We start from the raw sequence: 20,145 nt of genomic DNA on the forward strand, positions 1-20,145 counted from the left end.
CACTGGCTGCACTGCAGTCTACTCTGCTGCAGAGACCAAATATTCTAGGACAGGCCTGGGTCAAGTTCATCCTTCCCTCCAGGTGTTTTGGACTTCAACACCCACAATTCCTAACAACCTACCATCTGGCTACCAGTATTAAAAAACTCAAAAATTACAACAGCAAAACAACAGAGGGGAAACAAACAAGGACATCTAATCACTTCTCAACAAAAGATTCCCCCCAGGCACTTCCAAGCCACTGAATGCTAATCAAGGTGATCAGCTGAAACATTCACAGCTAGCCCCAGCAGACAAGAGTCCTTTGCCCCACCCTGGTCATTCCACAGATATATAAACCAATTTTTCCTACTTCCAACAGATCTCACTACCTCTGAGGATGCTTGCCATAGATGCAGGCGAAATGTCAGGAGAAAAATTGCCTCCAGGACATGGCCATATAGCCCGGAAAAACCTACAACAACCCAACCTACCATCTGTTAGGAATTGTGGGAGTTGAAGTCCAACACACCTGGAGGGAGGGAAGAGGGATAAGGCCCAAGTTGTATGTTTGCCTGGTTCGAGAGCAGTACGTGTGAAAAAGATCTTGAAGTTCTTGTGGACAACAAGTTAAACATGAGCCAGGAATGTGATGTGGGGGCAAAAAAAAAGCCAATGGGATTTTGGCCTGCATCAAGAGGAGCCTAGTGTCTAGGCCCAGAGAAGTCACGCTCCCCATGCTCTATTCTTCTTTGGTTAGACCACTTTACCTGGAATATTGTGTCCAATTCTGGGCACCACAATTGAAGAGAGATATTGACAAGCTGGAATGGGTCCAGAGGAGGGCGACACAAATGATCAAGGTCTGGAGAACAAGCCCTATGAGGAGCGGCTTAAGGAGCTGGGCATGTTTAGCCTGAAGAAGAGAAGGCTGAGAGGAGATATGATAGCCATGTATAAATATGTGAGAGGAAGCCACAGGGAGGAGGAGGGAGCAAGCTTGTTTTCTGCTTCCTTGGAGACTAGGACGCAATGGAACAATGGCTTCAAACTACAAGAGAGGAGATTCCACCTGAACATGAGGAAGAACTTCGTGACTGTGAGAGCCGTTCAGCAGTGGAACTCTCTGCCCTGGAGTGTGGTGGAGGCTCCTTCTTTGGAAGCTTTTAAACAGAGGCTGGATGGCCATCTGTCAGGGGTGATTTGAATGCAATATTCCTGCTTCTTGGCAGAATGGGGTTGGACTGGATGGCCCAGGAGGTCTCTTCCAACTCTAGGATTCTAGGATTCTATGATCCTGTTAGAGGAGGGAATCCCTCAGCCTAATCCTATCTCTAGCCTAATAATAATAATAATAATAATAATAATAATAATAATAATAATTCTTGATTTATACCCCGCCACCATCTCCCCAAGGGGACTCGGAGCGGCTAACATGAGGCCCAACAATTACAACAAGGCAAAAGAATACAAACATACAATCATACATCAAATAAAATATAACAAAAAATAATACAATATAAACACAGGGTATAACATAAAATAACCAAAAATTGAGCCAAAAGGGTAGGGCCAAGTACCCTGGGTGAGATGGAAGAGTGGGGTAATGTATCTGGGGGGAGGTTCAGATGGGACAAAAGAGGGGGTTTAATTTCACTCAAGGGTGAGATAAAATGCATCAAAGAGCATTTTGTACTGAGTTGGTCAAGGTATGAGGGTTTGTTAATCATTCCTTGAAGGCACTCCGGAACAGCCAGGTTCTTAGGCTATTCCTGAAGGCTGCCAGGGTGGACACTTGCCTAATCCCTCCGGGTAGCAAAGTTGAGAGGCCACCACAGAGAAGGCCCTCTCCCTCGTCCCTACAAGCCGTGCTTGCGACGGAGGTGGGAGCAAGAGGAGGGCCTCCCCGGAAGATCGGAGGGATCTTAAATGAGTAGCTGTCCTAGCCTAGCTACTCATTGAGGACTGCCAGGGTGAGCACTTGCCTAATCCCTCCAGGTATCAAGTTCCAAAGTTGAGGGGCCACCACAGAGAAGGCCCTTGCCCTCGTCTCCACAAGCTGCGCTTGCGACGGAGGTGGGAGCGAGAGGAGGGCCTCCCCGGAAGATCGGAGGGATCTTCAATGAGTAGCTCTCCTAGTCTAGTTACTCATTGAGGACTGGAGACTTGATGACACAAGAGACGTGCAGTCCAGGGATGAAACCCAACAGGCATATGCAAAACTGCTGGGTCAGATGAGATCTTGCGGTGGATTTGGTTCCTGCTCTTAAGGAGGGAAAGAAACCCAAGCCCCCCTTGGTCTGGCCCAGCCTAAGGCCCCTTCCCCCCTCTTGAACCCCCTCCTTTGTCCTCAACTGGCTTTGGTCCCCCCTCAAGCGTGCTCTGTGTGTGTCTGCGTTTTCCTTCCAGATAACGATTAACTGTCCGTGTTTTCTCTCCCTTCCTCTCCCCCTCTTTCTCTTTCTCTCTCGTGTCTTCTTCTTGTCAACGCTTATAGGAAGAGGAACAAAAGCAGGCAGTAAGTTGATGTCCCCTGACACTCTGTCTCTGTGTGTATGTGTGTGTTTAAACTCTGATTTTGCATGAAGGAGGCGCTGTGTTTACACGTTTCCCTCTCCTGATAGGGTCGGATGCAAACCAGACAAGGAATGCAATGTCACCTCAGGGTTTCCCCTGAAGCACAGGTGGGCAAAGTGGGTGCCTCTTCACAAGGTGCTTTTTGGGCCACCTTGGCCCTCTCAGATCCCCCTGTTGCATCCCAGTTCAAGAAACGAGACCATAAGATTAAATCCACCACACTGGACTGTAGGAAAAGCAATCCTTGTTTATTGATGAAAAATTGGTTACAAAAGAAAGGTAAATGCAAAGTCAAAAAGCCACAGAACAACACAGCAGTCAGTAGAATCTCTGCACTTGAGCAAAATTTCAAAAGCCACAAAACCAGAAATCTGTTAGCCTTTTACTAACCATGAACTTGATAGCTACAAGCCTCTGGGATTACCAGCCACGAAACACAGGAATTCTGCCAAGGCACAGCCACAGTCCCAAACGTTGCTTGATCTAAAGCGGCACCCAGCAGGAGGCCTCTTAAACCAAAGAAGCTATTCTTTGAAACGCCCCTTGACTTTGATGTCTGGGCCTGTCTCTCCTGTAAACGATGTGACCTTCGTAGAAATTGGGAAACATTTCTGTCTCTAACTATCTGTTCTCTTCGGTCCTCATTAAAAACCCCAGGTGGAGAGATATCACGGCTAGTGATATCACAGCTAACTTCCAAAACATTTTCCTCCAGCTGTTGAGTTTCCTTTTCATCCCCGCTGACCTCTGCATCAACAACAGATTCCACACTGTCAGGGTCAGGGAGAGCTTGCTCAGTTGGAAAAACTATCAGAGAATCCGGTTCACACAGATCAGGATCAGGCTGAACCCCAACACCCCCCCCCCAAAAGTAAATTGCCTCCAGGAGTGATAACACTATGTAACAACATTTGGAAATTTTCCTGTTTGGAAGCGTTATTTATTATTGTTTACAGTATTTATATTCCGCCCTTCTCACCCCGCAGGGGACTCAGGGCGGATCACAATGCACACAGACAATGCCATAGACACACAACATATATAGACATACACAGAGGCTATTTAACTTCCAGCTTCATGAGAGTATGTTTTAAATTCCAGCCACCGGGGGAGCTATCGCTTCACCATCCACTTGTGACACCGATGGAGTACTTCCTCATTCTTTTGCACACTGCTGAGGAGTTTTATGGTGTCGTAAATTAGTAATTAGCCTCCCCGCATCAGTGGTACCTAAATTTCCTACTGGATAGATGCAACGGTCTTTTGGGCTGCAAAGGTCGACAGCAAGCTAGACAAATGGTTGGAGTTTACTCCAACCTGGCTGACCTTTGAGTCAGTAGTGATTTTTAATGCACTTGACTCCCAACCAGCTGCGCCACAACCTGTTTAATTTCCTGTTTAATTGTGTGGTCCTTACTCTGAAAGTAGTTGTTCTACTCCAGAAAAACCTGTCCTTGGAAAACCCCAGGACAGGCATTGAATCCCCAGTTCCACCTCCGTTGCCCACCTTTGCTCTGGAGGAGACCCCTTCCTCTTTCTACTGAGTGTAGTCTTCCTAACCCTTGCTGCCTTTCCTAAACGAATGTTCCTGCCGAGAATGTGTGGTTAAACATGTTGGTAGTCCTTCTGTACATCTGTACACACCATAGATGTGTTTCAAATGAAATGTGCATGATGGGCAAGACCTGGAAATGCCAACTGCCCTTTCTTGGAGATCCCTCCTTTATTTGCCTGCTGGCTGTGCATGAAAAGGAAAGGCTGGTCACTCTGTCCTGAACTAGGTCTCTCTTAGCAAAGCCTCTGCTGACCGGTTCCAAGAAGGTATTAGGGACGGAGCGGATGCCACCTGAGTCGTCTGTGTGCAGTTTCTAAGGCTGGATTTAGGGTAAGGGGTTGTTGGGCGAGTGGGCTTATTAACAAAAGACCCTTCTCGTAAATGCACAGCAGAGTAACTTATGAGCAGCATCGTGACCCAGCAGGAGCCCAAAGTGATAAAAAGAACAAAAACATACAGACCAATGTTCTCTCTTCCACAGGAGGCTTTTCTTTGTAGTAAAATAATATGGTTGCACTATTCTATGATTCTATTTACAAAAACAAGGTTTCCATAACACAAATAAAGTTCAACCGTCACACTGGAGCTTCACACACAAGGCCTTCTCATACTGAAGCCTACCAACACTGAGGCCTACCTCACACTGAGGCCTCTCTCCCACTCAGGTGAACTAATGCTGAGGCCTCCTCTCACACTGAGGCCTCTCTCCCTCTCAGGTGAACTAGCACTGAGGCCGCTCTCCCACTGAGGCCTCTCTCCTACTCAGGTGAATTAACACTGAGGCCTTCTCTCACACTGAGGCCTCTCTCCCACTGAGGCCTCTCTCCCACTGAGGCCTCTCTCCCACTCAGGTGAACTAGCACTGAGGTCTTCTCTCACACTGAGGCCTCTCTCCCACTGAGGCCTCTCTCCCACTCAGGTGAACTAGCACTGAGGCCTTCTCTCACACTGAGGCCTCTCTCCCACTGAGGCCTCTCTCCTACTCAGGTGAATTAACACCGAGGCCTTCTCTCACACTGAGGCCTCTCTCCCACTGAGGCCTCTCTCCCACTCAGGTGAACTAACACCGAGGCCTTCTCTCCCACTGAGGCCTCTCTCCCACTCAGGTGAACTAACACCGAGGCCTTTTCTCACACTGAGGCCTCTCTCCCACTGAGGCCTCTCTCCCACTCAGGTGAACTAGCACTGAGGCCTTCTCTCACACTGAGGCCTCTCTCCCACTGAGGCCTCTCTCCCACTCAGGTGAACTAGCACTGAGGCCTTCTCTCACACTGAGGCCTCTCTCCCACTGAGGCCTCTCTCCTACTCAGGTGAATTAACACCGAGGCCTTCTCTCACACTGAGGCCTCTCTCCCACTGAGGCCTCTCTCCCACTCAGGTGAACTAACACCGAGGCCTTCTCTCTCACTGAGGCCTCTCTCCCACTGAGGCCTCTCTCCCACTCAGGTGAACTAACACTGAGGCCTTCTCTCACACTGAGGCCTACCTCACACTGAGGCCTCTCTCCCACTCAGGTGAACTAATACTGAGGCCTTCTCTCACACTGAGGCCTACCTCACACTGAGGCCTCTCTCCCACTCAGGTGAACTAGCACTGAGGTCTTCTCTCAAACTGAGGCCTTTCTCCCACTGAGGCCTCTCTCCTACTCAGGTGAACTAACACTGAGGCCTTCTCTCATACTGAGGCCTACCTCACACTGAGGCCTCTCTCCCACTCAGGTGAACTAACACTGAGGCCTTCTCTCACACTGAGGCCTCTCTCCCACTGAGGCCTCTCTCCCACTCAGGTGAACTAACACTGAGCCTTCTCTCACACTTAGGCCTACCTCACACTGAGGCCTCTCTCCCACTCAGGTGAACTAACACTGAGGCCTTCTCTCACACTGAGGCCTACCTCACACTGAGGCCTCTCTCCCACTCAGGTGAACTAATACTGAGGCCTTCTCTCACACTGAGGCCTACCTCACACTGAGGCCTCTCTCCCACTCAGGTGAACTAATACTGAGGCCTTCTCTCACACTGAGGCCTACCTCACACTGAGGCCTCTCTCCCACTGAGGTGAACTAACACTGAGGCCTCCTCTCACACCGACGCCTTCCTCAGACTGAGGGCTACTAAGCTACAGTCACATCTGCTAATATTGAACTGCAGCTTTTGCTGGGTTGTTGTATCCATTTAACTCACATTTTTATAATTAAAATACCTAGTTAATTATTAATATGTCTGACAGGGGTCATGCGCATGGGTTTCTTGGGGAGGGGAGCACCAGACAAAGTGTCTTGGATGGGCCAGAGTTGGGCACCTCCCAGGATTTTGGAAATGTTGTTGGATTCGTTCACGAGTTGATGCACTGAGGTCTCCTCTCACTGAGGCTTTCTCTCACACTGAGGCCTCCCTCAGACCGAGGGCTACTAAGCTACAGGCACATCTGCTAATATTGAACTGCAGCCTTTGCTGAGCCATTCTATCAATTTAACCCAGTGGTTCTCAACCTTCCTAATGCCGTGGCCCCTGAATACAGTCCCTCATGATGTGGTGACCCCCCCAACCATAACATTGTTTTTGTTGCTACTTCATAACAGTCATTTTACTACTGTTATAAATCATAATGTAAATATCTGATATGCAAGATGTATTTTCATTCACTGGACCAAACTGGTTCACCTATAATCAAAGAGCATTCTGAACTCCACCAACGATGGATTTGAACCTAATTTGCCACAAAAAACTTTCATGACCAACGAAAAACACTGGAAGGGTTTGGTGAATATTGACCTTGAGTTTGGGAGTTGTAGTTCACCTACATCCAGAGAGCACTGTGGACTCATGCAATGGTGGATCTGGACCAAACTTGGCGCAAATACCCAATATGTGCAAATGTAAACACTGGTGGAGCCTGGGGAAAATAGACCTTGACTTTTGGGAGTTGTAGTTGCTGGGATTTATAGGTAAAGGTAAAGGTAGTCCCCTGACATTAAGTCCAGTCATGTCTGACTCTGGGCTGTGGTGCTCATCTCCATTTCTAAGCCGAAGAGCCAGCGTTGTCCATAGACACCTCCAAGGTCATGTGGCCAGCATGACTGCATGGAGCGCCGTTACCTTCCCGACGGAGCGGTACCTATTGATCTACTCACATTTGCATGTTTTCAAACTGCTAGGTTGGCAGAAGCTAGGGCTGACAGCGGAAGCTTACGCCGCTCCCCGGAATCGAACCTGCGACCTTTCGATCAACAAGCTCAGCAGCTCAGTGCTTTAACCCAGTGCGCCACCGGGGGCTCCGGGGGCACTGGGATTTATAGTTCATTGCAATCAAAGAACGTTCTGAACTCCACCATTGATAGAATTGGCTCAAACTTCCCACATGGAATCCCCATGACCATCAGAAAATATTGTGTTTTCTGATGGTCTTTGGCGACCCCTCTGACACCCCTGTGTGACCCCCTCAGGGGTCCCGACCCCCAGGTTGAGAAACACTGATTTAACCCCTTCAGTGTTTGACTCACATTTTTGTAATTAAAAATAGCTAGTTAATTTTAAATATGTCTGACAGAGGACATGCACATGGGTTTCTATGGAAGGGGAGCACCAGACAAAGTGTCTTGGATGGGCCACAATTGGGCACCTCCCAGGATTTTGGAAATAATGTTGGATTCGTTCACGATTTAATGCACTGAGGCTTACTCTCACTGAGGCTTTCTCACACTGAGGCCTTCCTCAGACTGAGGGCTACTAAGCTGCAGTCATAGAATCATAGAATCAAAGAGTTGGAAGAGACCTCCTGGGCCAACCAGTCCAACCCCATTCTGCCAAGAAGCAGGAATATTGCATTCAAAGCACCCCTGACAGATGGCCATCCAGCCTCTGTTTCAAAGCTTCCAAAGGAGGAGCCTCCACCACACTCCGGGGCAGAGAGTTCCACTGCTGAACGGCTCTCACATCTGCTCACATCTGAATCCAACAACATATCCAAAATCCTGGGAGGTGCCCAACTGTGGCCAATCCAAGACACTTTGTCTGGTGCTCCGCTTCCCAAGAAATCCATGTGCACGACCCCTGTCAGACACATGCACATGGGTTTCTTGGGAAGGGGAGCACCAGACAAAGTGTCTTGGATGGGCCAGAGTTGGGCACCTCCTGGGATTTTGGAAATGTTGGATTCATTCACGATTTAATGCACTGAGGTCTCTCGCTGAGGCTTTCTCTCACACTGAGGCTTCCCTCAGACTGAAGTGGCATATGAACTGCGTAGATGGGGGCCCAGAAGCAGAGGACCATGCTCGGGGGCCCGGCTTCCAAAGGTGGGAGAGCAGAAACCCACCCAGGCTCTCCTCCTCCCGTCCCTTCTCCTTCCTTCTCTCGGTCTCCTTCTTCTCATCTGGCTTTAAGGCCCGGAAGACTCCAGAGGGAGCTCTTCTCCTTTCCTTTCCTAATATCGTGACTCCTGCTTCCGCTTCCATCCAGATGCCTTATTATTATTATTATTATTATTATTATTATTATTATTATTTCAGGTGTCTAAGGGAAAAATGCAAGAATAATAATAACAGCAATGATTTATTTATAGTGTCAGAAGGAGTTGAGGGTACAGTTCTAATGGATCTAAAGTTAAAAACTTGGCCAACAACGTGATGCAGCAGCCAAAAAAGCCAACGGTATTTTGGCCTGCATCAAGAGGAGCCTAGTGTCTAGAATCATAGAATCCTAGAATCAAAGAGTTGGAAGAGACCTCCTGGGCCATCCAGTCCAGCCCCATTCTGCCAAGAAGCAGGAATATTGCATTCAAAGCACCCCTGACAGATGGCCATCCAGCCTCTGCTTCAAAGCTTCCAAAGAAGGAGCCTCCACCACACTCCGGGGCAGAGAGTTCCACTGCTGAACGGCTCTCACAGTCAGGAAGTTCTTCCTCTTGTTCAGATGGAATCTCCTCTCTTGTAGTTTGAAGCCATTGTTAGGCGTCCTAGTCTCCAAGGAAGAGAAAACAAGTTTGCTCCCTCCTCCCTGTGGCTTCCTCTCACATTTATACATGGCTATCATATCTCCTCTCAGCCTTCTCTTCTTCAGGCTAAACAAGCCCAGTTCCCTAAGCCGCTCCTCATAGGGCTTGTTCTCCAGACTCTTGCTCATTTTAGTCGCCCTCCTCTGGACACATTCAAGCCTGTCAACATCTCTCTTCAATTGTGGTGCCCAGAATTGGACACAATATTCCAGATGTGGTCTAACCAAGGCAGAATAGAACATGGGGAGCATGACTTCCCTAGATCTAGACACTAGGCCCCTCTTGATGCAGGCCAAAATCCCATTGGCTTTTTTTGCCGCCACATCACATTCCTGGCTCATGTTTAACTTTCTCCCCACGAGGACTCCAAGATCATTTTCACACGTACTGCTCTCGAGCCAGGCGTCACCCATTCTGTCTCTTTGCATTTCATTTTTTCTGCCAAAGTGGAGTCTCTTGCATTTGTCCCTGTTGAACTTCATTTTGTTAGTTTTGGCCCATCTCTCTAATCTGTCAAGATTATCTAGATCCAGGAAGGTCATGCTCCCCATGCTCTAATCTGCCTTTGTTAGACCACGTTACCTGGAATATTGTGTCCAATTCTGGGCACCACAATTCAAGAGAGATATTGACTCTAAGCTGGAATGTGTCCAGAGGAGGGTGACTAAAATGATCAAGGGTCTGGAGAACAAGCCTTATGAGGAGTGGCTTAAGGAGCTGGGCAAGTTTAGCCTGCACAAGAGAAGGCTGAGAGGAGGCATAATAATAATAATAATAATAATAATAATAATAATAATACTTTATTTGTACCCCACTACCATCTCCCCAAGGGACTTGGGGAGATGCAGCTCACATGAGGCCGAGCCCAAATACAGCAATACAAACAATAATAACAACAATACAAGCTATTAAAATAAAACATAGACAATACAATAATGCAACATTAACAATAAGACCACACGATTAAAAACTATGGGAAGACCAAATATAAAATTAAAATTGAAAGTAATGCTGGAACATGGGCGAAAGAGTGATGGGACGTTTGTGGAAAACATACGAGCAGACCTAAAAATGTAAAGTGCTTTGGAGGACAAAGTGCTATGGGATCATTATTCTGGGAATAATATGTCAGAAGAAGTCATAGGGAGGAGGGAGCAAGCTTGTTTTCTGCTTCCCTGGAGACTAGGACGCAATGGAACAATGGCTTGAAACTACAAGAGAGGAGATTCCAACTGATCATGAGGAAGAGCCGTTCAGCAGTGGAACTCTCTGCCCCAGGGGGAGTGTGGTGGAGGCTCCTTCTTTGGAAGCTTTTAAACAGAGGCTGGATGGCCATTTGTCAGGGGTAATTTGAATGCAATATTCCTGCTTCTTGGCAGAATGGGGTTGGACTAGATGGCCCATGAGGTCTCTTCCAACTCTAGGATTCTATGATTTATTTATCGTGTCAGAAGGAGTTGAGAGCACAATTCTAATGGATCTAAAAACACAAAGTTAAAAAGTTGGCATTATACTCGATGTCCTTTAACCATAAAGAGGGGTCTAGTGCCTAAATCCAGGGAAGTCCTGCTCCCCATGCTCTCTTCTCTCCTGCCTTGATCAGAGCACGTTACCTGGAATCATACTGCGTTCAATTCTGTGCACTGCAATTGAAGGGAGATGTTGACTCTAAGCTGGAATGTTCTGCTTCTTGGCAGAATGGGGTTGGACTGGATGGCCCACCAGGTCTCTTCCAACTCTAGGATTCTATGTGTCCAGAAGAAGAGGGAGACTTAAAGGATCCAGGGTCTGGAGAACAAGCCCTATGAGGAGCGGCTTCAAGAGCTGGGCATGTTTAGCCTTCAGAAGAGAGAGAAGGCTGAGAGGAGACATGATGGCGGCCAGGGGTCAAGATGTAAGAGGAATGTCTCATAAGGAGGAGGGAGCAGGTTTCTTTTCTGTAGCCCTGGAGATTAGGACACAATGGAACCATGGGATTTTGGACTGTGTCAATAGGAGCCTAGTGCCTAAATCCAAGGAAGTCATACTACCCCCTATTCTATTCTGCCTTGATCAGACCACGTTACCTGGAATCACACTGTGTCCAGTTCTGACTAGGATGCTACAAACTACAGAAAAGGAAGGAGATTCCACCTGAACTACTTCACTTCCTGCCTACTCCACTTTAGCAGGAAAAACGAAATGCAAAGAGACAGAATGGGGAACGATGAGACCTGGCTCGAGAGCAGTGCGTGTGGAAAAGATCTTGGAGTCCTCGTGGGGAGGAAGGGGAACATGAGCCAGGAATGTGATGTGGCGGCAAAAAAAGCCAACGGGATTTTGGCCTGCATCAAGAGTAGCCTAGTGTCTAGATCTAGGGAAGTCATGCTCCCCATGCTCTATTCCGCCTTGGTTAGACCACATCTGGAATATTGTGTCCTATTCTGGGCACCACAATTCAAGAGAGATATTGACAAACTGGAATGTGTCCAGAGGAGGGCGAGTAAAATGATCACGGGTCTGGAGAACAAGCCCTGTGAGGAGCGGCTTAAGGAGCTGGGCATGTTTAGCCTGAAGAAGAGAAGGCTGAGAGGAGATATGATGATAGCCATGTATAAATATGTGAGAGGAAGCCACAGGGAGGAGGAGGGAGCAAGCTTCCTTTCTGCTTCCTTGGAGACTAGGACGCAGAACAATGGCTTCAAACTACAAGAAAGGAGATTCCATCTGAACATGAGGAAGAACTTCCTGACTGTGAGAGACAGCCGTTCAGTAGTGGAACTCTCTGCCCTGGAGTGTGGTGGAGGCTCCTTCTTTGGAAGCTTTGAAACAGAGGCTGGATGGTCATCTGTCAGGGGTGATTTGAATGTAATATTCCTGCTTCTTGGCTGAATGGGGTTGGACTGGATGGCCCAGGAAGTCTCTTCCAACTCTTTGATTCTAGGATTCTATGAGGAGACAAGGTGAGGGCCAGGGATCCAGAGGTGAGGCCGGGGAAATCATAGGGAGGAGGGAGCAAGCTTCCTTTCTGCTTCCCTGGAGACTAGGATGCAGTGGAGCCATGGCTTCAAACTACAAGAGAGGAGATTCCATCTGAACATGAGGAAGAACTTCCTGACTGTGAGAGAGAGCCGTTCAGCAGTGGAACTCTCTGCCCTGGAGTGTGGTGGAGGCTCCTTCTTTGGAAGCTTTGAAACAGAGGCTGAATGGTCATCTGTCAGGGGTGATTTGAATGTAATATTCCTGCTTCTTGGCAGAATGGGGTTGGCCCATGAGGTGTCTTCCAACTCTAGGAGTCTATGATTCTATGAACATGAGGAAGAACTTCCTGACGGCGATAGATAGCTGTTCAGCAGTGGAACTCTCTGCCCCAGAGGGAGTGTGGTGGAGGCTCCTTCTATGGAGGTTTTTCAACAGAGGCTGGATGGCTATCTGTTGGGTGTGCTTTGAATGGATTTTCCTGTTTCTTGGCAGAATGGGGGTGGACTGGATGGCCCAGGAGGTCTCTTCGAACTCTAGGATTCTATGAGTTGTTTGTAAGGTGGATGTTTGCAACTGGGGGGCTTTGGGCCTCCCTCCCTGCACCAAAGACTGCTTCTCAGTCCTTCTTTGCTAGGAAGCAGCTTGCAGACTCTGGAACTTTGCAAGGAGAAAGGGAGGAGGGGGCCGGCGGTGAGAGGCCCCTTTCCCCCCTCCCCACTTGTTCCAAGAGAGCCCCATTCGCCGGCTGCGGCTCTGAATGCAATGTGCGTGCGTGAGTGTGCGTGCACGTCCCTTGCCGTGGACCGCCATCTTAGCGATCCCTGCCTTCCCTTCGCCTCCTCCAGCCGGACCCCCTCCCCACTCATGGCAGCCAGCCCCAGCCGAGGCCCCCAATGTGTGTGCGCGTGTGTGCGCGGATATGTGTATACATGTGCGTGCATTGGCACGCTTAATTGAATTATGCAATGCTGGAGCTATTAACGCCACTCTCCTTCCGCCTGGTAATCCCCCCCCCCTCGCTTGGCTCTTCCCTCCCCCTTCTCGATGAGACAGCTGTGCCTTTTTTCCTTCTCTCCCCCCCACCCCCCACCCCCTCCCCAATTTGGATCCACAGCAAGCAGCCGGTGCCAAGGAGAGGCCCCAAAAATAGAATTGCACGAAATGGACGGCTGCGCGCTCTTATACTGTACGTTGCCTGTCGCAGAGCCAAGGTTGCACGCAAAAATGGATGCACACATACACACACACACACATACACACACACCTGGGCTTCTTGCTCTGCTTCTCGTGCGGCCATTTTTGGCGACTGCAGCCGGCGGCGGGTTGGAACCAAACAAAAGGGCGTCTTCCCCTCCTGGTTTGTTTGGTTCCAAACCACCGCCGGACCCTGTCCAGAGTGTCCCAAAGCCATCCAAAGTCCAGGCCGGCCATCTGCTACCTGGCCACCTTCCATGCGCCGCTCCAAACCTGGGCATGAAGCGCCTCTTTCATGGCGTTGCCATGAGAACCTCCCTGCTGCGGATTTTGAGCGCATGGGAAGGAGGGAGGGAGGGAAGGAAGGAAGGAGGAAGCGCTTGGAAGAGGCTACCTTGGAAAAAAAGGTAACTAAAGCTGCTGCCGAAAGAAGCCATGAATAATTACAGGAGGTATTGTTTTGGAATGTTTGCCACAAGGAAGGCCAATGGCGCTTAAATGGGAAAGATAGTCTTTGCCTTGGGATGCCCCCAAGTTACAGGTGCAGCCAGGTGTATCCAGGTGGTGCCCAGTCTTGCCGCAACTGTGTCGGAACTGGGAAGGTTTGCCACGAGGAAGGCCAATGGCGCTTAAATGGGAAAGATAGTCTTTGCCTTGGGATGCCCCCAAGTTACGGGTGCAGCCAGGTGTATCCAGGTGGTGCCCAGTCTTGCCGCAACTGTGTCGGAACTGGGAAAGTTGGCCACAAGGAAGGCCAATGGCGCTTAAATGGGAAAAATAGTCTTTGCCTTGGGATGCCCCCAAGTTACAGGTGCAGCCAGGTGTATCCAGGTGGTACCCAGTCTTGCCGCAACTGTGTCGGAACTGGGAAAGTTTGCCACGAGGAAGGCCAATGGCGCTTAAATGGGAAAAATAGTCTTTGCCTTGGGATGCCCCCAAGTTACAGGTGCAGCCAGGTGTATCCAGGTCGTGCCCAGTCTTTCCGCAACTGTGTCGGAACTGGGAAAGTTTGCCACGAGGAAGGCCAATGGCGCTTAAATGGGAAAGATAGTCTTTGCCTTGGGATGCCCCCAAGTTACAGGTGCAGCCAGGTGTATCCAGGTGGTGCCCAGTCTTGCCGCAACTGTGTTGGAACTGGGAAAGTTTGCCACGAGGAAGGCCAATGGCGCTTAAATGGGGAAAATAGTCTTTGCCTTGGGATGCCCCCAAGTTACAGGTGCAGCCAGGTGTATCCAGGTGGTGCCCAGTCTTGCCGCAACTGTGTCGGAACTGGGAAAGTTTGCCACGAGGAAGGCCAATGGCGCTTAAATGGGAAAAATAGTCTTTGCCTTGGGATGCCCCCAAGTTACAGGTGCAGCCAGGTGTATCCAGGTGGTGCCCAGTCTTGCCGCAACTGTGTCGGAACTGGGAAAGTTTGCCACAAGGAAGGCCAATGGCGCTTAAATGGGGAAAATAGTCATTGCCTTGGGATGCCCCCAAGTTACAGGTGCAGCCAGGTGTATCCAGGTGGTGCACAGTCTTGCCGCAACTGTGTCGGAACTGGGAAGGTTTGCCACGAGGAAGGCCAATGGCGCTTAAATGGGAAAGATAGTCTTTGCCTTGGGATGCCCCCAAGTTACAGGTGCAGCCAGGTGTATCCAGGTGGTGCCCAGTCTTGCCGCAACTGTGTCGGAACTGGGAAAGTTTGCCACAAGGAAGGCCAATGGCGCCCAAATGGGAAAAATAGTCTTTGCCTTGGGATGCCCCCAAGTTACAGGTGCAGCCAGGTATATCCAGGTGGTGCCCAGCCTTGCCGCAACTGTGTCGGAACTGGGAAAAGGGGATATATGGGAGCCCAAGGCCGCCCTACATCTTCAAATGGCAGGAGAACGTTAGGAAGAACTAAGGAAGTAATGCTCCCCATGCTCTATTCTGCTTTGGTTAGACCACATCTGGAATATTGTGTCCAATTCTGGGCACCACAATTCAAGAGAGATATTGACAAGCTGTATGTGTCCAGAGGAGGGCGACTCAAATGATCAAGGGTCTGGAGAACAAGCCCTATGAGGAGCGGCTTAGGGAACTGGGCATGTTTAGCCTGAAGAAGAGAAGGCTGAGAGGAGACATGATAGCCATGTATAAATACGTGAGAGGAAGCCACAGGGAGGAGGGAGCAAGCTTGTTTTCTGCTTCCTTGGAGACTAGGACGCAAGGGAACAATGGCTTCAAACTACAAGAGAGGAGATTCCATCTGAACATGAGGAAGAACTTCCTGACTGTGAGAGCCGTTCAGCAGTGGAACTCTCTGCCCCAGAGTGTGGTGGAGGCTCCTTCTTTGGAAGCTTTTAAGCAGAGGCTGGATGGCCATTTGTCAGGGGTGATTTGAATGCAATATTCCTGCTTCTTGGCAGAATGGGGTTGGACTGGATGGCCCGTGAGGTCTCTTCCAACTCTTTGATTCTTTGATTCTTTACTGTAAGGAAAACTGTTCAACAGTGGAACTCTCAGCCTCCACAGAATCTGGTGGAAGCTTCTTCCTTGGAGGCTTTTAGAATCATAGAATCAAAGAGTTGGAAGAGACCTCCTGGGCCATCCAGCCCAACCCCATTCTGCCAAGAAGCAGGAATATTACATTCAAATCACCCCTGACAGATGGCCGTCCAGCCTCTGCTTAAAAGCCTCCAAAGAAGGAGCCTCCACCACTCTCCGGGGCAGAGAGTTCCCCTGCTGAATGGCTCTCACAGTCAGGAAGTTCTTCCTTATGTTCAGATGGAATCTCCTTTCTTGTAGTTTGAAGCCATTGCTCCATTGCATCCTAGTCTCCAGGGAAGCAGAAAGGAAGCTTGCTCCCTCCTCCTCCCTGTGGCTTCCTCTCACATATTTATATATGGCTATCGTGTCTCCTCTCAGCCTTCTCTTCTTCGGGATAAACATGCTCAGCTCCTTAAGCCGCTCCTCATAGGGCTTGTTCTCCAGACCTTTTATCATTTTAGTCGCCCTCTTTCTCTGGACACATTCCAGCTTGTCAATATCTCTCTTCAATTGTGGTGCCCAGAATTGGACACAGTATTCCAGATGTGGTCTAACCAAAGTGGAATAGAGCATGGGGAGCATGACTTCCCTGGACCTAGACACTAGGCTCCTCTTGATGCAGGCCAAAATCCCATTGGCTTTTTTTGCCGCCACATCACATTCCTGGCTCATGTTTAACTTGTTGTCCACGAGGACTCCAAGATCTTTTTCACACGTCCTGCTCTCGAGCCAGGCATTGTCCCCCATTCTGTATCTTTGCATTTCGTTTTTCCTGCCAAAGTGGAGTATCTTGCATTTGTCACTGTTGAACTTCATTTTGTGAGTTTTGGCCATTCATCTCTCTAATCTGTCAAGATCGTTTTGAATTCTGCTCCTGTCTTCTGGACTATTGGCTCTCCCTCCCAATTTGGTGTCGTCTGCAAACTTGATGATCATGCCTTCTAGCCCTTCGTCTAAGTCATTAATAAAGTTGTTGAACAGGAAGAAGCACAAAAGTCTGGGGACAGAAGGAGAGGCCGTCCTGTGCACAGATTTCTCTGCCAAATGGACGAGTTGGCCTTCTGGACCTTTCCTGGCCATCCGATCTGTCTTGCCGTTGCGTCCTCCGCCTTTAGCTAGGCAAGGACCGACAAAATGGCTCCTGCTGAGACTTTGAATGTGGAGAAATCAGTCTCTGCTTTTCCCTCCTTGGGAAATGCAGCCTCTGAGAAAATAAAATCCACCGAGGAGCAAGAACAAGTTAAACATGAGCCAACAATGTGATGTGGCAGCAAAAAAAGCCAATGGGATTTTGGCCTGCACCAATAGGAGCATAGTGTCTAGATCTAAGGAAGTAATGCTCCCCATGCTCTATTCTGCTTTGGTTAGACCACATCTGGAATATTGTGTCCAATTCTGGGCACCACAATTCAAGAGAGATATTGACAAGCTGGAATGTGTCCAGAGGAGGGCGACTAAAATGATCAAGGGTCTGGAGAACAAGCCCTATGAGGAGCGGCTTAGGGAACTGGGCATGTTTAGCCTGAAGAAGAGAAGGCTGAGAGGAGATATGATAGCCATGTACAAATATGTGAGAGGAAGCCACAGGGAGGAGGAGGGAGCAAGCTTGTTTTCTGCTTCCTTGGAGAGTAGGACGCAATGGAACAATGGCTTCAAACAACAAGAGAGGAGATTCCATCTGAACATGAGGAAGAACTTCCTGACTGTGAGAGCTGTTCAGCAGTGGAACTCTCTGCCCCGGAGGGAGTGTGGTGGAGGCTCCTTCTTTGGAAGCTTTTAAGCAGAGGCTGGATGGCCATCTGTCAGGGGTGATTTGAATGCAATATTCCTGCTTCTTGGCAGAATGGGGTTGGACTGGATGGCCCAGGAGGTCTCTTCCAACTCTTGGATTCTATGATTCTATGATTCTAAGAATGCTCGACTTCTGCCTCCAAACAAGCTCGGGGGGGATCTGACAAACGGAGGAGTCCTGGCACAGTTTTGCACGAGGGTCCCTTTCTCTCTCCCCCTCCCCGCTTTGCCATCAAAGGTTTGCCTTGGCCTCTGCAAACAAGAACGCCTTTGAAGATCGGGGCCTGCTTTCAATATTTCTCTTCCAGTGGAAATTTTAAAAGACAGACACTCCAATGCTGCCTAACTTGGAGGAAAGGAGAAGGTTGTGTTGCCCCGTTCTGCCATTCATGGAGGACGGCACATGGCTCCTCGCTCTCTCAATGCACAGATTCCTCTCCACGGAGTTCAATATGTCAAAGCATCGATAGACTAGAATCAAAGAGTTGGAAGAGACCTCCTGGGCCATCCAGTCCAACCCCATTCTGCCAAGAAGCAAGAATATTGCATTCAAATAACCCCTGACAGATGGCCATCCAGCCTCTGTTTCAAAGCTTCCAAAGAAGGAGCCTCCACCACACTCCAGGGCAGAGAGTTCCACAGCTGAATATAGAATCCTAGAGTTGGAAGAGACCTCCTGGGCCATCCAGTCCAACCCCATTCTGCCAAGAAGCAGGAATATTGCATTCAAAGCACCCCTGACAGATAGCCATCCAGCCTCTGTTTCAAAGCTTCCAAAGAAGGAGCCTCCACCACACTCTAGGGCAGAGAGTTCCACAGCTGAACATAGAATCCTAGAGTTGGAAGAGACCTCCTGGGCCATCCAGTCCAACCCCATTCTGCCAAGAAGCAGGAATATTGCATTCAAAGCACCCCTGACAGATGGCCATCCAGCCTCTGTTTCAAAGCTTCCAAAGAAGGAGCCTCCACCACACTCCGGGGCAGAGAGTTCCACAGCTGAACATAGAATCCTAGAGTTGGAAGAGACCTCCTGGGCCATCCAGTCCAACCCCATTCTGCCAAGAAGCAGGAATATTGCATTCAAAGCACCCCTGACAGATGGCCATCCAGCCTCTGTTTCAAAGCTTCCAAAGAAGGAGCCTCCACCACACTCCGGGGCAGAGAGTTCCACAGCTGAACATAGAATCAAAGAGTTGGAAGAGACCTCATGGGCCATCCAGTCCAACCCCATTCTGCCAAGAAGCAGGAATATTGCATTCAAATCACCCCTGACAGATGGCCATCCAGCCTCTGCTTAAAAGCTTCCAAAGAAGGAGCCTCCACCACACTCCGGGACAGAGAGTTCCACAGCTGAACATAGAATCCTAGAGTTGGAAGAGACCTCATGGGCCATCCAGTCCAACCCCATTCTGCCAAGAAGCAGGAATATTGCATTCAAAGCACCCCTGACAGATGGCCATCCAGCCTCTGTTTCAAAGCTTCCAAAGAAGGAGCCTCCACCACACTCCGGGGCAGAGAGTTCCACAGCTGAACATAGAATCCTAGAGTTGGAAGAGACCTCCTGGGCCATCATCCAGTCCAACCCCATTCTGCCAAGAAGCAGGAATATTGCATTCAAATCACCCCTGACAGATGGCCATCCAGCCTCTGTTTAAAAGCTTCCAAAGAAGGAGCCTCCACCACACCCCGGGGCAGAGAGTTCCACTGCTGAACGGCTCTCACAGTCAGGAAGTTCTGACTGTGGGCCAAAACTAACAAAATGAAGTTCAACAGTGACAAATGCAAGATACTCCACTTTGGCAGAAAAAATGAAATGCAAAGATATAGAATGGGGGACAATGCCTGGCTCGAGAGCAGTACGTGTGAAAAAGATCTTGGAGTCCTCGTGGGGAGGAAGTTAAACATGAGCCAACAATGTGATGTGGCGGCAAAAAATGCCAATGGGATTTTGGCCTGCATCAAGAGGAGCCTAGTGTCTAGATCTAAGGAAGTAATGCTACCCCTCTATTCTGCTTTGGTTAGACCACACCTGGATATTGTGTCCAATTCTGGGCACCACAATTCAAGAGAGATATTGACAAACTGGAATGTGTCCAGAGGAGTGCGACTCAAATGATCAAGGGTCTGGAGAACAAGCCCTATGAGGAGCGGCTTAAGGAGCTGGGCATGTTTAGCCTGAAGAAGAGAAGGCTGAGAGGAGATATGATAGCCATGTATAAATATGTGAGAGGAAGCCACAGGGAGGAGGAGGAGGGAGCAAGCTTCCTTTCTGCTTCCTTGGAGATTAGGACGCAATGGAACAATGGCTTCAAACTACAAGAGAGGAGATTCCATCTGAACATGAGGAAGAACTTCCTGACGGTGAGAGCCGTTCAGCAGTGGAACTCTCTGCCCCGGAGTGTGGTGGAGGCTCCTTCTTTGGAAGCTTTTAAGCAGAGGCTGGATGGCCATTTGTCAGGGGTGATTTGAATGCAATATTCCTGCTTCTTGGCAGAATGGGGTTGGACTGGATGGCCCACGAGGTCTCTTCCAACTCTTTGATTCTATGATTCTATGAAGCAGAAAACAAGCTTGCTCCCTCC

The 20,145-nt window shown here is 49.2% G+C and overlaps 1 protein-coding gene across 3 annotated transcripts in view; it reads left to right on the forward strand.

Moving 5' to 3' along the window:
- The window catches only part of DTNB (dystrobrevin beta), a 211,792-nt gene that overhangs the window by 145,770 nt on the left and 45,877 nt on the right, over window positions 1–20,145 (forward strand). For all 3 annotated transcript variants that reach the window (XM_067470846.1, XM_067470778.1, XM_067470816.1), the window contains one exon: window positions 2,477–2,497. In XM_067470846.1, the coding sequence (XP_067326947.1) occupies window positions 2,477–2,497 (21 nt within the window). The remainder of the gene's footprint in view (window positions 1–2,476; window positions 2,498–20,145) is intronic.

Source organism: Anolis sagrei, chromosome 1, assembly GCF_037176765.1.
Source record: "Anolis sagrei isolate rAnoSag1 chromosome 1, rAnoSag1.mat, whole genome shotgun sequence".
NCBI lineage: Eukaryota > Metazoa > Chordata > Lepidosauria > Squamata > Dactyloidae > Anolis > Anolis sagrei.